The 18,361-nt window shown below is 38.0% G+C and overlaps 2 protein-coding genes across 9 annotated transcripts in view; one reads left to right on the top strand and one right to left on the bottom strand.

The window, feature by feature from the left end:
• The window catches only part of tmtops2b (teleost multiple tissue opsin 2b), a 122,348-nt gene that overhangs the window by 85,180 nt on the left and 18,807 nt on the right, over positions 1–18,361 (top strand). The window lies entirely within an intron of this gene.
• st6gal2a (ST6 beta-galactosamide alpha-2,6-sialyltranferase 2a) overlaps positions 4,905–18,361 on the bottom strand; it is a 188,053-nt gene continuing 174,596 nt past the window's right edge. For all 8 annotated transcript variants that reach the window (XM_061879280.1, XM_061879279.1, XM_061879278.1 and 5 more), the window contains one exon: positions 4,905–17,269. In XM_061879280.1, the coding sequence (XP_061735264.1) occupies positions 17,019–17,269 (251 nt within the window). In that variant the 3' untranslated portion in view covers positions 4,905–17,018. The remainder of the gene's footprint in view (positions 17,270–18,361) is intronic.

Below are 18,361 nucleotides of genomic sequence, written 5' to 3'. Positions count from 1 at the left end.
CGTTGTCATGGATACATGACAACAACTTCCATTCATACCAGTCATACGTGCCTGAGGCGGAGTGATAGCCTGCGCTGTGAATAGTAGCCGTGCTCAATATTTAAACCACGGTTAACAGCCAATCAGATCGCCGGATTTCACCTTTCCGTTTTATTTTTTTATTTTTTTTTAGTTTCATGTAACATATCTACATTTCAAAAGCAGCAATAGAAAGAAGTAGATGAAGGGAAAAATTGTGAGTGATTTAAACACAAGTTGGGGAAAAGATTATTACAGTTCATTTATGTTTATTTACAATGTTGTATTGCATGAATGTATTTCTGATGCTGTTGATGGACAGTAGGCTATGTTAATTGACAGTATGATGCACAGTTGCACTACAGCCCTACACTAAAGAGTAAAGATGAGAACTCTTCGAAGTTCTCTCCTTTGCTTTCATTTTAGTTACTTTACCCTTTAACATCTGCATGACGTGAAATTATGATTGCTAATGTAAAAAAAAAAAAAAAAAAGTAAACTTTCAGAGTGCTGCCTTGGAGCACTTTTGTGTCCCCACCAATCTCAAAATCAAACCTACTCCGTTGCAAATGAGTTGAGTTTATACCAAAAAGTTCTATTTTGGTTTCGTCTGACCACATGACATTCTCCCAATCCTCTGCTGTATCATCCATGTATCCATTTTGGTATAAACTCAACTCGTCGTGTTTGGAGGACGAAGAATACTGAGTTGCATCCCAAGAACACCAGACCTACTGTGAAGCATGGGGGTGGAAACATCATGCTTTGGGGCTGTTTTTCTGCTACGGGGACAGGACGATTGATCCGTGTTAAGGAAAGAATGAGTGGGGCCATGTATCGTGAGATTTTGAGCCAAAACCTCCTTCCATCAGTGAGAGCTTTGAATGGTTGACCAAAATACTAATTTTCCACTCTAATTTACAAATAAATTCTTCAAAATTCAAATATGTGAATTCCTGGATTTTTTTTTTCACATTCTGTCTCTCACAGTTGAAGTGTACCTATGATGAAAATTACAGACCTCTGTCATCATTTTAAGTGGGAGAACTTGCACAATCGGTGGCTGACTAAATACTTTTTTGCCCCACTGTAACTCACCGAGATAGGATTAAAAAAGTGGACATTGGCACAACCACGTGAGGTTAGATTGTCCTTTGAGGAAGTTACTAAGAGCCGCCTGCAGCTTGACTACATCTGCCAGCACCTACAGCAGGATGGAGACAACACAAGCATCATCTTGCAGGAGTAAAGACATGAAGGTGACCTCACACTTACAACCAGCTGCATTCACACTTGTCTGCTACTCTGGTGCGGAACAAAAAATGAATGCATACAGTCGTGGTCAAAAGTTTACATCATTTAATTTCCCGAAGGAACTCTCCTGAAGAAATCAATAAAGTACTATGTATACGCTTGTAAAGAACATAATGTTCGGGCTGTCTTGGGTTTCCAATCATAAGTGTATGTAAACTTTTGACCATGACTGTAAATACAAGTATGAGTTGGAAAAATGAATGGAATACAATGATTGGCAAATCATTTTCAACCCATATTCAATTGAATGCACTACAAGGACAAGATATTTGATGTTCAAACTCATAAACTTTTTTTTTTTTTTGCAAATAATAATTAACTTAGAATTTCATGGCTGCAACATGTGACAAAGTAGTTGGGAAAGGGCATGTTCACCACGGTGTTACATCACCTTTTCTTTTAACAACACTCAATAAATGTTTGGGAACTGAGGAAACTAATTGTTGAAGCTTTGAAAGTGGAATTCTTTCCCATTCTTGTTTTATGTAGAGCTTCAGTCGTTCAACAGTCCGGGGTCCCCGCTGTCGTATTTTACGCTTCGTAATGCGCCACACATTTTCGATGGGAGACAGGTCTGGACTGCAGGTGGGCCAGAAAAGCACCCCTTTTTTTACAAAGCCACGCTGTTGTAACACGTGCTGAATGTGGCTTGGCATTGTCCTGCTGAAATAAGCAGGGGCGTCCATGAAAAAGACGGTGCTTAGATGGCAGCTTATGTTGTTCCAAAACCTGTATGTAGCTTTCAGCATTAATGGTGCCTTCACAGATGTGTAAGTTACCCATGCCTTGGGCACTAATGCACCCCCATACCATCACAGATGCTAGCTTTTGCACCTAGAACAGTCTGGATGGTCTGGATGACACGATGTCAAATATTTCCAAAAACTATTTCAAATGTGGACTCGTCAGACAACAGAACACTTTTCCACTTTGCATCAGTCCATCTTAGATGAGCTCAGGCCCAGCCAAGCCGGCGGCGTTTCTGGATGTTGTTGAGAAATGGCTTTCGCTTTGCATAGTAGAGCTTTAACTTGCACTTACAGATGTAGCGATGAATTGTATTTAGTGAAAGTGGTTTCTGAAGTGTTCCTGAGCCCATGTGGTGATATCCTTTAGAGATTGATGTCGGTTTTTAATACAGTGCCGCCTGAGGAATCGAAGGTCACGGTCATTCAATGTTGGTTTCCGGCCATGCCACGTACGTGGAGTGATTTCCCCAGATTCTCTGAACCTTTTGATGATATTATGGACCGTAGATGTTGAAATCCCTAAATTTCTTGCAATTGCACTTTGAGAAACGTTGTTCTTAAACTGTTTGACTATTTGCTCACGCAGCTGTGGACAAAGGGGTGTACATCACCCCATCCTTTCTTGTAAAGGACTGAGCATGGGAAGCTGTTTTTATACCCAATCATGGCACCCACCTGTTCCCAATTAGCCTGCACACCTGTGGGATGTTCCGAATTAAGTGTTTGATGAGCATTCCTCAACTTCATCAGTATTTATTGCCACCTTTCCCAACTTCTTTGTCATGTATTGCTGGAATCAAATTCAAAAGTTAATGATTATTTGCAAAAAAAAAAAAATGTTTATCAGTTTGAACAACAAATATGTTGTCTTTGGAGCATATTCAACTGATAATGGGTTGAAAATGATTTGCAAATCATTGTATTTTGTTTATATTTACATCTAACACAATTTACAAACTCATATGGAAACAGGGTTTGTATTTGGTTGCAGTTGGAATAGCCTTGACTCTGTAATTGGAGAGCAGTTGAGAATATTTTTCATAAACTACAGACTAAATTGGACAGATTCTGTGACCTAACTCAAGTATTCCAAACCTATATGCTTTATATATATATATATATAATCGCCCTAAGCTTCTAAAATATGCTTTTGAAAAGTTTCCATGACTTATGTGACATTGCTCAAACATACCAAAAATGCAGTTGGGTCGATTGAAGTAAGGCAGGGGTGTCAAACTCATTTTAGATGGGGGGCCACAGGGAGAAAAATCGACTCCCAAGAGGGCCGGACTGGTAAAATAATGGCACGATAACTTAAAAATAAAGACAACTTCTGATTGTTGTTTAAAAATGTACAAATCATAATGTGTTCATCTGTTACAATTAATAGTATATATACTTTGTCATTATTTATACCTTCTGAATAAAGTTTGTGATAATGTTCATCAGTCAATTCATTGGTGTTAATTTTCACTATCAAGATAAAAAAACGATATCAAAATCAAATTACAGTATGTTATTTATGTAGTTTGATCATTTTCCTTGACAGATGTACTAACATGTGGTTTTTGTTTTGTACTTGTGTAGCATCATCTACAGAGATACAAAAATTGCTATTGTAACATCTAGTGGACACATTTAGAACAGCTGTTTCTTTCATTATATTCCAGGTTCATTTTTACACTTAGTAAACTCCTCCCGTCTGCCGAGATCGGTTGGTTGTGAGTTCAAACTCCGGCCGAGTTGTACCAAAGACTATAAAATTGGGACCCATTACCTCCATGCTTGGCACTCAGCATCAAGGGTTGGAATTGGGGGTTAAATCACCAAAATGATTCCCGGGTGTGGCCACCGCTGCTGCTCACTGCTCCCATCAGCTCCCAAGGGGTAAACAAGGGGATGGGCCGAATGCAGATGACAAATTTCACCACACCTAGTGTGTGTGTGTGTGTGTGTCACAATCATTGGTACTTTACACATTTTTCCCATGGAGCTCAGGGTGCACATCTTACTCTTACTACAAAGATGATGGTCATGTTGCCTTTGCATTTCACTGTTTCGTTATTTGTATCTGTTGAGTGGATTATTTACAATTAAAAAAAATAATAAAAGGTATTGTGCGTTGCTATAGCATGAGCCTTTTGCCAGCCACAATTGATGCTGATTGGAGTAGCGGCAGCCAATATAGAGTGCGCTTAAAGTCAGCTGACACATCATCTTTAAAACAGTTTCATGTGTGACGTGGGTTACAATTGAATTGCTATTGCGACATCCAGTGGACACATTTAGAACAGCAGTTTCTTTCATTTAAAAAAAAAAAAATGAAGCTAAGATTACACTCAAACCTATTTTGCGGGTTAAACCTGTCCATGGGCCTGATACGACCCCCGGGTCTTACGTTCGTTCGACACCCCTGTTCTAAACCATAATGCCCTCTCCTGGGTTTAATACTCGGGTTATTTTTTAAAACCTGCTTTAACTTGCTATATTACATTTCGGCAAGAGCTTCTAAAATACACTTTTTAATCTCATATAGTCACTTCTGCATACTTTTTGTTGTCATTCCAACACTGGTCCGAGTAGCGTTCACATTCACAGAACTGCACCAGATTTCCTTTGCAAGCGGACCAGAGACCCATGTGTCAAGCGGTCCGGGTCCGCTTATTTGGTGCAAATGATCTCATTGAACACACCGTACAGTCACAGAAAAACGCACCAGAGTTCTTCTGAACCGAAACAAACACGACAAGAGTGAACGCACCCCAAGACCCCTTCAGGCCTGATCCCGGTTGTCACGGAACAAGGTATTTACAGTAAACTCAAAAGGTTTGAGACTTTCTTTTATTTTTCTCACAGTCACAAAATCTTATAGCAAGAGCTTAAAATCTGCAAAATTTCAGTTTTAAAAACTAAACGCTGAATTTCCCTCTAGCTTGTAAAATCACTCCAGTTGTGATTTAAAAAAAAAAAAACATCCAAACATTCTCAGCCAAGAGTCAAAAAGTTATGTACAAGAAACCATTTTCTTTTGTTTGTTGAAATCAATCTCACAACATGAAGGAATATTATGCCCACACTGAAAAGGAAAAGAACAATCAATTTGAGGGATTTTCAAGGGAAAGAGACAAAATCCAAATCTTGCAAGATTATTGTAATACTTAAAGAGTACATTTTTGTCAAGTGGCAAGGTTGCCCTTTTGTTGAAAAAACAAAACAAAAAAAACAAAAACATTTTCAATAGTCATATTTTCCTCAAGAATAAAGTAATATTTTTCAAGAATAAAGCATGATGTATATATATTCTTCTGGAGGTATTTTTTTCTCCCGAGAAATGGGTCATATTTTTCCTGGACTAAAATTGACAAAACTGTAGTACTTGTGCCGCACCGACTACATTTTAGAAGAAATACATATTTTACATAAATTAGTCACGCCAGACTATGAATGGCATAAAAATACTGGTACAAAATAGTTTGTAAATAAATATTCACATACCTTAATTGTTTCCAAACGATGCCTGTCGCATGGCAGTAAAACGGATGATGAAACAAAACAGAAGTCACCGACTAGATGCGGAACCTTGCTCTTCAATGGGTTATAGCAGGGGTGTCAAACTAATTTAGATCAGGGGCCACATTGAGGAAATTCTACTCCCAAGTGGGCCGGACTGGTAAAATCACGGTACGGTCACTTACAAATAATGACAACTTCAGATTGTGTTCTTTGTTTAAAAATAGAAAATTCTGAAAAAAAAATAGAAAATTCTGAAAATGTACAAATCATAATATTGTGTTTTTTTTTTTCAGGTACATGTTACGGTTAATAATGTATTTGTCGTTATTTATATTTTCTGAATAAATTATGTATCCATCCATCCATTTTCTACCGATTGACTCGTTAGGCTCCAGCAACCCCAAGCCTATCTCAGCTGCATTCGGGCGGAAGGCAATGAGTGTTAATTTTCAATCTATCAAGATATTTTGTTAAGAATTTTTAATGCGATATCCAGTAGATCAGGGGTCACCAACTATTTTGAAACCAAGAGCTACTTCTTGGGTACTGATTAATATGAAGGGCTACCAGTTTGATACACACTTGAATAAATTGCCAGAAATAGCCAATTTGCTCAATTTACCTTTAATAAATAAATAATATATATATATATATATATATATATATATATATATATACACTTGTACTACTACTAATTCCTAATATATATATTAAAAAAAATGGGTATTTCTGTCTGTCAATCCGTCCTTCATTTTTTTTCCTTTTACGGAAGATTTTTTTGTAAAGAATAAATGATGAAAAAAAACACTTAATTTAAACGGTTTAAAAGAGAAAACACTAAAAAAATGAAAATTTAATTTTGAAACATAGTTTATCTTCAATTTCCACTCTTTAAAATTCAACCGAAAAAAACTAGCTAATTCGAATCTTTTTGAAAAAATTACAAAACGAATTTATGGAACATCATTAGTAATTTTTCCTGATTAAGATTAATTTTAGAATTTTGATGACATGTTTTAAATACATTAAAATCCAATCTGCACTTTGTTAGAATATATAACAAATTGGACCAAGATATATTTCTAACAAAGATAAATCATTATTTCTTCTAGATTTTCCAGAACAAAAATTTTAAAAGAAATTCAAAAGACTTTGAAACAAGATTTAAATTTGATTTCACAGATTTTCTAGATTTGCCAGAATATTTTTTGGGAATTTTAATCATAAGTTTGAAGAAATATTTCACAAATATTCTTCCTCGAAAAAACCGAAGCTAAGATGAAGAATTCAATTTAAACTTATTTATTATTCTTTACAACAAAAAAAATAAATTTACTTGAACATTTATTTAAATTGTCAGGAAAAAAGAGGAAGGAATTTAAAAGGTAAAAAAGGTATATGTGTTTAAAAGTGAAGACCAAGTCTTTAAAATATTTTCTTGGATTTTCAAATTCTATTTGAATTTTGTCTCTCTTAGAATTAAAAATGTCGAACAAAGCGAGACCAGCTTGCTAGTAAATAAATGAAATTTAAAAAATAGAGGCAAGTGCCGCTATTTGAACTATTTTTAGAACAGGCCAGCGGGCTACTCATCTGGTCCTTACGGGCTACCTGGTGCCCGCGGGCACCGTGTTGGTGACCCCTGCAGTAGACACATTTAGAACAGATGTTTCTAACATCCAAAAATTTCAAGTTAATTTTTATACTAAGCAAACTCATCCCGCGGGCTGGATAAAACCTGTTCACGGGCCTGATCCGGCCATTGGGCCGTACATTTGACACCCCTGTTAAACAGATTCGATAACGCCACAGTGACGTTTTGGATAATTTACAAAACTAAAACAATACAAAAAAAATGCTATTTACAAAACTGAAATACAAAAATAATGTCATTTTAAGTTAATAATACTGACAGACACGTGTTAGCATTTTGGCTAATGACGCTTGTTTGATTACGTCACGATAAGCATGTACAAATATGCATGAAAACACTCCTAAAGCCATCACACATGGGACGGTTTAGTAAGTATGACTTGTTTTAGTTCTATTGTAAAACCTACAAAGGGTGCTTGGAGTGATGAATGATGAATCTTTTCGAGCAGAAACGCTACGGAAGGCACGAAACAGGAAGTACACTGTCGACCCCCCGGCACCTGCAGCGAGCAAACTCGTCCAAAAGATGGCGCCATAGCACAAACAATAACACACCTTTTCAGTCTTTCTTGGTGTAATATGAAAACTATTTGTTGAATACAAAACATTATGGCCGTTAGCAAGCAGAGAAAAATCCATAAATTGGCTGCGCTGTTTTGTAAGCCACAGAGTACAAAGCGTAGGAAAACAGTCTCTACAAAAAAAAAAGTAGCATTTTTCTTCAAGGAAAAATGCCACTTATCAATTATATATTACTTTTATCACGTTAGAATTACACTTCATTCTTGTAATTTTATGACTTGTTTTTGAAAAATATTATTTTATCAGCCAAAGACTTAAAAAAAATAAATAAATACATAAATAAAATTCAGTGTGACCATAATATTCCTTTGTAACTCAAAGATACTCTTTTTGTGTCCCCAGTGGAATTAGGCCAAAAACCTGGATGGGCATTCTATAGCTTAATCAACCAATTGTTACTAATTAATACCATGAATTAATTAACAATAATTGTTTGCAGGTGGCTGTAGCCAAAATTCTTTAGACAGCACGCTATTTCTTTCATAGTTTTTTTTTTAATTCATTTCGACAGCACGTTATTTGGCGCTTAACCAACAGCCTAAATTAATTAAGTCAATTGGGTTGAATTAATTATACCCATCCTAAGCCAAAACAACCTAAATCCACCTTTAGGTTCATCATTTTGTTTGTGTTATGATTGTTCCAAATATCCATAGAGCTGCTGAAAGACACTTCTTCCCCTCCTTTTGAGCTTGTCAATAAATTATTGCAATACAAGAGCACATAATTGTATCAGTACTTTCTGAAAAAAAAAACAGTCCAAAAACCAGCCGTGAGGTATTTTCACGAGCACAAACTGTTTTTTTCTTTCTTTCACAAAACGGCTATTTTTGGAATTGGAATAAATACAAATTGTTGAATTGAAATACAGTAACATACACTATATTGCCAAAAGTATTTGACCCACATATGGACTTGAAGTGCCATACCATTCCTAACCCATAGGGTTCAATATGATGTCGGTCCACCTTTTGCAGCTATTACAGTTTCAACTCTTCCGGGAAGGCTGTCCACAAGGTTGCGGAGTGTGTTTATAAGAATTTTCCACCATTCTTCCAAAAGTGCATTGGTGATGTCCCACACTGATGTTGCTCGAGAAAGCCTAGCTCTCAGTCTCCGTTCTAATTCATCCCAAAGTTGTTCTATCGGGTTCAGGTCAGGACTCTGTGCAGGCCAGTCAAGTTCATCCACACCAGTTTCTGTCATCCATGTCTTTATGGACCTTGCTTTTGTGCACTGCTGCACAGTCATGTTGGAAGAGGAAGGGGCCCACAAGGTTGGTACCCTGGAGCATTTAAAGTTCCTGTCACTGGAACTAAGGGGCCAAGGCCAACTCCTGAAAAACAACCCCGCACCATAATTCCTCCTCCACCAAACTTCACACTCGTCACAATGCAGTCCGAAATGTACTGTTCTCCTGGCAACCTCCAAATCCAGAATATTTAGGAGCGAGGAAATTTCCCGACTGGATTTGTTGCACAGGTGGCATCCTATGACAGTTCCACGCTGGAAATCACTGAGCTCCCGAGAGCGGAACCATTCTTCACAAATGCCAAAGTGCTTGATTTTGTACAAGTGATTAGGACACCTGATTCTGATCATTTGGATGTGTGGCCTAATACTTTTGGCAATATAGTGTATATTAAGTTTTGTGCAGCAAAGCAATCACCTGTTGGACCACTTATTGAGGAAATATCACAGGTTGTTGATACTTGTACTACTACTATTTCCTAACACTTCCTTCATGTATTACTCGAAATCAAACCACCGGCACTGGCTCAGGAACATTTCATTACAATAGCGCTGTTAAAAACTCCCCCGGCGTGAAAAAAGAAATCAATAAAGTCTCCTCAAGGGAAGAGACGGAGCAAATCTGAGGGTATTACTGCTCCACATTCCTGCGAGATGATGGCGGCTCTGGGACAATATTGGGAGGATAAATAAAGCAGCCGCTCCGTAAAAAATAAGTAAAACCCTGGCCGCCAACTGCGACTGCAACGTACTTCGGCGCTAAAACACGCAGTTGGTAAAAAGGTACATTCCCTTATGAGTGGTGGGAAAAATGGGTGCTGCAGTCCAGCCAACGTTTGTACAAAACGGGTCCAAAGTTCACTACTTACCTAACGGTCTGCCTACCTTCCTACCTACCACCCACCAAGCATAACGCTACTTACCTACAGTACCTTACCCAAAACACCCATGATTATTTACCATCTATATCCCACTTCAGCACAGAACACCCACACCCAGATCTTACGTCAGCCACATTTCACACCAGATTTCCGACAATAATCGACAACAATGTTCGTATCTCACAAGATCGCAGAATTTCACTACCATATTCGCAAAATTTGATCGGCCAAGAAACAGACATTGATCGCGTAGCTTACGACAAACAGCAAAAAAACTTTTATTGCGTCCGTTTGCAAAACTGACGACAGACAAGGAAAGGTTCCTACCCGTTGCAATTCCGTTCAGAAATAACTTAAGCTATGTTCACACTGCCGGTCAAATTAGATTTTTTCATGTCGATGTAAACAGTACGATTCCGATCGTTTCAAAGGCCTTTTTCGTATGTATGTATCTGAGACTGCAGTCTGATCGTTTAGGTCGCGTTTGTCCAAATTCTTGGCAAAAACAGGCCTGAAAAAATACGGTGGATGAAGAAATCAGAAAACAGTCCGTGGCGAAAAAAAAAATCTTATAGAAGCTACTAATCAATTATATATTACTTTTTCTATTCGAAAAACATTATTTTATTAGCCAACGACTATTTTAATATTTTTTTCAGTCCGACCATAATATTCCTTTGTAAGTCAAATATACTATTTGTCCTACTTGTATGAATTATAAAATGTCCTGCTGCTCTGTCTCCTCACCCACATGCTCCGAGGTACAGACGTAGCATTAAGGGTCCCACAAATTACCATAGCAAGAAATGCGTAAACTTGCCTGAACACAGGGCTCACATACGCTTTACGTTCGCATTGTCCATGCATTAAGGTCACATGGTTTTTGTTTACATAAAAAGATCGGATTTAGCAAAAAATCCAAATGGGTCGGCGTGAACGTAGTAATATCCAAAGTTCACTACTTACCTAACGGTCTGCCTACCTTCCTACCTACCACCCACCAAGCATAACCCTACTTAACTACAGTACCTTACCCAAAACACCTATGATCATTTACCATCTATATCCCACTTCAGCACAGAATACTCACAACCAGATCTTACGTCAGCCACATTTCACACCAGATTTCCGACAATAATCGACAACAATGTTCGTATCTCACAAGATCGCAGAATTTCACTAGCATATTCGCAAAATTTGATCGGCCAAGAAACAGACATTGATCGCGTAGCTTACGACAAACAGCAAAAAAACTTTTATTGCGTCCGTTTGCAGAACTGACGACAGACAAGGAAAGGTTCCTACTCGTTGCAATTCCGTTCAGAAATAACTTAAGCTATGTTCACACTGCCGGTCAAATTAGATTTTTTCATGTCGATGTAAACAGTACGATTCCGATCGTTTCAAAGGCCTTTTTCGTATGTATGTATCTGAGACTGCAGTCTGATCGTTTAGGTCGCGTTCGTCCAAATTCTTGGCAAAAAAACAGGCCTGAAAAAATACAGTGGACGAAGAATCAGAAAACAGTCCGTGGCGAAAAAATTATCTTACAGAAGCTACTAATTAATTATATATTACTTTTTCTATTCGAAAAACATTATTTTATTAGCCAACGACTATTTTAATATTTTTTTCAGTCCGACCATAATATTCCTTTGTAAGTCAAATATACTATTTGTCCTACTTGTATAAATTATAAAATGTCCTGCTGCTCTGTCTCCTCACCCACATGCTCCGAGGTACAGACGTAGCATTAAGGGTCCCACAAATTACCATAGCAAGAAATGCGTAAACTTGCCTGAACACAGGGCTCACATACGCTTTACGTTCGCATTGTCCATGCATTAAGGTCACATGGTTTTTGTTTACATAAAAAGATCGGATTTAGCAAAAAATCCAAATGGGTCGGCGTGAACGTAGTAATATCCAAAGTTCACTACTTACCTAACGGTCTGCCTACCTTCCTACCTACCACCCACCAAGCATAACCCTACTTAACTACAGTACCTTACCCAAAACACCCATGATCATTTACCATCTATATCCCACTTCAGCACAGAATACCCACAACCAGATCTTACGTCAGCCACATTTCACACCAGGTATCCGACAATAATCGGCCACAATGTTCGTATCTCACATTTTTTTTTATTGTGTCCGTTTGCAGAACTGACGACAGACAAGGAAAGGTTCCTACTTGTTGCAATTCCGTTCAGAAATAACTTAAGCCATGTTCACACTGCCGATCAAATCCGATTTTTTCATGTCACTGTAAACAGTACGATTCCGATCGTTTAAAGGCTTTTTTCGTATGTATGTATCTGAGACTGCAGTCCGATCGTTTAGGTCGCGTTCGTCCAAATTCTTGGCAAAAAAACAGGCCTGAAAAAATACAGTGGACGAAGAACCAGAAAACAGTCCGTGGCGAAAAAAATAATCTTATAGAAGCTACTAATCAATTATATATTACTTTTTTCTATTCGAAAACATTCTTTTATCAGCCAACGACTATTTTTATATTTTTTTCAGTGTGACCATAATATTCCTTTGTAAGGCAAATATACTATTTGTACTTCTTGTACTTCTTGTATGTCCTGCTGCTCAGTCTCTTCACCCACATGCTCCGAGGTAAAGACGTAGCATTAAGGGTCCCACAAACTACCATGGCAAGAAATGCGTAAACTTGCCTGAACACAGGGCTCACATACGCATTACGTTTGCATTGTCCATGCATTAAGGTCACATGGTTTTTGTAATCTACATAAAAAGATCGGATTTAGCAAAAAATCCAAATGGGTCGGTGCGAACGTAACCTTATACCAGCTAAACGTAATATCTCACGTAAATGTACACAAATTCTACCTGAAGACTCTGCTTTTTGTTGATATGGGCTGCGAATCTTTGGGTGTCCCACGATTCGATTCAATATCGATTCTTGGGGTCACGATTCGATTCAAAATCGATTTTTTTTTTCAATTCAACACGATTCTCGATTCAAAAACAATTTTTTTCCCCATTCAAAAGGATTCTCTATTCATTCAATACATAGGATTTCAGCAGGATCTACCCCAGTCTGCTGACATGCAAGCAGAGTAGAAGATTTTTGTAAAAAGCTTTTATAATTGTAAAGGACAATGTTTTATCAACTGATTGCAATAATGTACATTTGTTTTAACTATTAAAAGAACAAAAAATATGACTTATTTTATCTTTGTGAAAACATTGGACACAGTGTGTTGTCAAGCTTATGAGATGCGATGCAAGTGTAAGCCACTGTGACACTATTGTTCTTTTTCTTTTATAAATGTCTAATGATAATGTCAATGAGGGATTTTTAATCACTGCTATGTTGAAATTATAACTAATATTGATACTGTTGTTGATAATATTCATTTTTGTTTCACTACTTTTGGTTTGTTCTGTGTCGTGTTTGTGTCTCCTCTCAATTGCTCTGTTTGTTGCAGTTTTGAGTGTTGCTGGGTCAGGTTTGGTTTTGGATTGCATTGTTATGGTATTGCTGTGTATTGTTTTGTTGGATTGATTAAAAAAAAAAAAAAAAAAAAAAAAAAGTTACCAGCTGAACGTAATACAAAAATTCTACCCCAAAATGTTGCCTTTTGTTGATAGGTAAGTCGACAAAACAGTTTTACCAATCAGAAAAACTACATAAAAAGATCAGATTCAACAAAAAATCCTGATGGGCCAGCGTGAACGTAGCCTTAATTACCAGCTGAACGTAATATCTCACGTAAATACACAAATTTTACCCCAAGATGTTACTTTTTGTAGATAGGTAAGTGAACAGAACTGCTTTATTTCGCAGAATAACTACATAAAAAGATTGGATTTAACAAAAAATCCAAACGGGGCAGCGTGAACTATAGTATAACCTTCCAGGTAAAGATCTCACGTAAATGTACACAAATTTTACCCCAAGATGTTATTTTTTGTAGATTGGTAAGTGAACAGAACTGTTTTATTTAGCAGAATAACTACATAAAAAGATCGGATTGAACAAAAAATCAAAAAGGTGGCAGCGTGATCGTAGCTTTAGTTACCAGCTGAACGTAATATCTCATGTAAATGTACACAAATTACCCCAAAATGTTGCTTTTTGTTGCTAGGCAAGTCGACAAAATAGTTTTACCAATCAGAAAAACTACATAAAAAGATCGGATTCAACAAAAAATCCTGATGTGGCCCAGCGAGAACGTAGTTACCAGCTGAACGCATTATCTCACGTAAATGTACACAAATTTTGTTGGTTTTTGTAGATAGGTAAGTGGACAAAACCGTTTTATTTAGCAGGATAACTACATAAAAAGTTGGATTTAACAAAAAATCCTAAAGGAGCGTCAATGTAGCCTTAGTTACCAGCTAAACATCTCACGTAAATGTACACAAATTCTACCCCAAGGTGTTCCTTTATGTTGATAGCTAAGTGGACAGAACTGTTTTATTTCACAAGAAAACTAACACAAAAAAGATCGGATTTCACAAAAAATCCAAACGGTGCAGGATGAACGTAGTAGCCTTAGTTACCAGCTGAATGTAATATTTCATGTAAATGTACACAAATTTGACCCCAAGATGTTGCTTTCTGTTGATAGGTAATTGGACAGAACCGTTTTATTTCGCAAAAATAACTAGAAAAAAGATCGGATTTAACAAAAAATCCTGACGGGGAATCGTGAACGTGCCTTAGTTACCAGCCGAATGTAATAACTCACGTAAATGTACACAAATTTTACCCCAATATGTTGCTTTTGTTGATAGGTAAGTTGACAGAACCGTTTTATTTCGCAGAATAACTACATAAAAAGATCGGATTTAACAAAAAATTCTGACGGGGAATCGAATGTAATAACTCACGTAAATGTACACAAATTTTACCCCAATATGTTGCTTTTGTTGATAGGTAAGTGGACAGAACCGTTTTATTTCGCAGAATAACTACATAAAAAGATCGACTTTAACAAAAAATCCTGACGGAGCGTGAACGTAGCCTTAGTTACCAGGTAAACATCTCACAAAAATGTACACAAATTCTACCCCAAGACGTTCCTTTATGTTGATAGCTAAGTAGACAGAACTGTTTTATTTCACAGAATAACTGCATAAAAAGATCGGATTTAACACAGAATAACTGCATAAAAAGATCGGATTTAACAAAATATCAAAAAGGTGGCAGCATGATTGTAGCTTTAGTTATCAGCTGAACATTATATCTCATGTAAATGTACACAAATTCTACCCCAAGATGTTGCTTTTTGTAGATAGGCAAGTGGACAGAAATGTTTTATTTAGCAGAATAACTACATTAAACGATCGGATTTAACAAAAAATCCTGACAGTTACCAGCTGAACGTAATATCTTATGTAAATGGCCACAAATTCTACCCCAAAATGATGCTTATTGTTGATAGGTAAGTCGACAAAACAGTTTTACCAATCAGAACAACTACATAATAAGATTGGATTCAACAAAAAATCCTGACGGTCCAGCGTAATATCTCACGTAAAAATGTACACAAATTCTACCCCAATATGTTGCTTTTTGATGATAGGTAAGAGAAAATAACTGTTTTATTTAGCAGAATAAATACATAAAAAGATCGGATTTAACAAAAAATCCAAAAGGTGGCAGCGTGATCGTAGTTTTAGTTACCAGCTGAACGTAATATCTCATGTAAATGTACACAAATTGATTCAACAAAAAATCCTGACTGGCCAGCATGAACGTACCTTAGTTACCAGCTGAACATAATCTCACGTAAATGTACACAAATTCTACCCCAAGATGTTCCTTTATGTTGATAGTTAAGTGGACAGAACTGTCTTATTTTGCAGAATAACTACATAAAAAGATCGGATTTAACAAAAAATCAAAACGGGGCAGCGTGAATGTAGCTTTAGTTACCAGCTGAACGTAATATCTCACGTAAATGTACACAAATTTTACCCCAAGAATTTGCTTTTTGTAGATAGGTAAGTGAACAGAACTGTTTTATTTGGCAGAATAAAAACATAAAAAGATCGGATTTAACAAAAAATCAAAAAGGTGGCAGCGTGATCGTAGCTTTATTTACCAGCTGAACGTAATATCTCATGTAAATGTACACAAATTCTACCCCAAAATGATGCTTTTTGTTGATAGGTAAGTCAACAATACAGTTTTACCAATCATAAAATAAAAAGTTCGGATTCAACAAAAAATCCTGACGGGCCAGCGTGAACGCTAGTTACCAGCTGAACTTATTCTCACGTAAATGTACACAAATTCTACCCCAAGTTCTTGCTTTTTTTGATAGATAAGTGGACAGAGGAGTTTCATTTAAAGACACATACTGCAGTAGTCGAATAACACAAACAATAATAGCAATGAGTTTTTCACGATAAGGCCAGAAGTTGCCGAATAAGGCCGGAAGATCGAGAACTTGCCAACACTAGCCTACGCGAAGCAACTCCACTCCACCTGTGGATTCCAGACGTCAACTTTGGTCCCTCGTTTGACAGCACGAGAACTTGCACAGTCCAAACACGGCGTGACAAGCGCCCTAATTAGGCCAATGTAGCGTTAAGCTAAGATGTATCAGCAGGGGGGTGGTGGGGCGAAACCGGCTCTCACTTTCCACGCACGCCGTACGAATACTAATAAGAGCTGGTGCAACGCAATGGGAGGCGCTGAACAGTTTAAGACCCTGTCGGCATCGTCCGAGTAGAAAAAACGGCAAGACCGCTGCCGTGAGAGAGTGGAAAAAGAACAGAATTTACACTGTGGAAAATTCCGTAAAAAAAATCTTGTCAGCTCAACAGCTAACATGGCTCAGTTACAGCAGAGAGAGATGTCTTTGTCAAAGCCATCTTAATGAAAACAAGCCTCGCATGTTGATCCTCTCCCACCTTGAAGGGGGCTCAGGCTTTTGTTTTTTTTGTCAGTCTCATCCGCCTTCACAGGCTTTATTGCACCGCGCCCTCAGTGCCACCCCCACCCCCACCCTAAGAACAGGCCATAGTTACGTAAAGTGGCCTCAAGATAGTCGGCCATGGTGCAACTTCAGATGTCACCACAGTCCACGGTGCGGAACCCCGGCAGGGTGGCCCGCCCCTTCCTGCGGAGGTCCACCTCGGTGCCGGTGTTGATGCGCTGCACCAGGCTCTTCTCGTACAGGAGCGGGTGGTAGGCCCCCAGCGTGCACGCCACGTCAAAGTAGAGCTCGTGGTAATGGCACAGGTCCGTCTGCCTCATGGAGGGGATGTACTCGTACACGTGGACCTGCTCGCACAGCGCCATCATCAGGAGGATGCCTGCAAAAAAGGCAGAGAGGAAATGAGGGGTCGAAACGTGTGCACTCTACATAATGTCCATTATCGAGTGAAGAGTTCTATTACAGTAGATTTTTCAAAAAAAATTATTTTTTTTTATTGCAATATGATAAATATTCTAGTTCCATTCAAAAATGTTCTTTTCTTTTATTATTACTAATTTAAATAGCACATTAAAGGCCTAGCGGTATAGCTCGGTTGGTAGAGCGGCCGTGCCAGCAACTTGAGGGTTGCAGGTTCGATTCCCGCTTCTGCCATCCTAGTCACTGCCGTTGTGTCCTTGGGCAATACACTTTACCCACCTGCTCCCAGTGGCACCCACACTGGTTTAAATGTAAAACTTAGATATTGGGTTTCACTATGTAAAGCGCTTTGAGTCACTTTGAGAAAAGCGCTATATAAATATGCTTCACTTCACACTTCACTACTGAAACCCACTACTACCGACCACGCAGTCTGATAGTTTATATATCAATGATGAAATATTAACATTGCAACACATGCCAATACGGCCTTTTTAGTTTACTAAATTGCAATTTTAAATTTCCCGCGAAGTGTCTTGTTGAAAACGTCGCGGAATGATGACTCGTATGATGACGCGTGGGTTTGACGTCTCGGGTTGTAGCGGACATCATTTTCCAGCCCGATCCAAGGTATAAGTAGTCTGCTTTAATCGCATAGTTAAACAGTATTCTGGACATCTGTGTTGCTGAATCTTTTGCTATTTGTTCAATTAATAATGGAAAAGTCACAGTAGAAAGATGGAGTTGGGAAGCTTTAGCCTTTAGCAACACAAACACACAGTGTTTCCTTGTTTAAAATTCCCGAAGGCGAAGCTTTACTATGGATCAAAGCGGTCAAGCGAACATGGATCCCGACTAAATGTCAACCAGCAGTTTTCGGTGAGAAAATTGTGGTAATAAGTTTGCTCTTACCGGTGACGTCGGTGACATCAGCGGAGTTTCCAGCAGCGCGACTTGCCTCAAAGACACTGGGTCAACACACCGGTGGCCACACCCCTCCAACTTTAAAGGTACTATTTAATCTCACTAAAACACTAACACAATAGGCAGA

Source organism: Nerophis ophidion, linkage group LG19 (assembly GCF_033978795.1).
Source record: "Nerophis ophidion isolate RoL-2023_Sa linkage group LG19, RoL_Noph_v1.0, whole genome shotgun sequence".
In the NCBI taxonomy this organism is placed as follows: Eukaryota; Metazoa; Chordata; class Actinopteri; order Syngnathiformes; family Syngnathidae; genus Nerophis; species Nerophis ophidion.
Note: the sequence above shows the minus strand (reverse complement) of the source record. Positions and strands in the feature narration are given on the sequence as shown.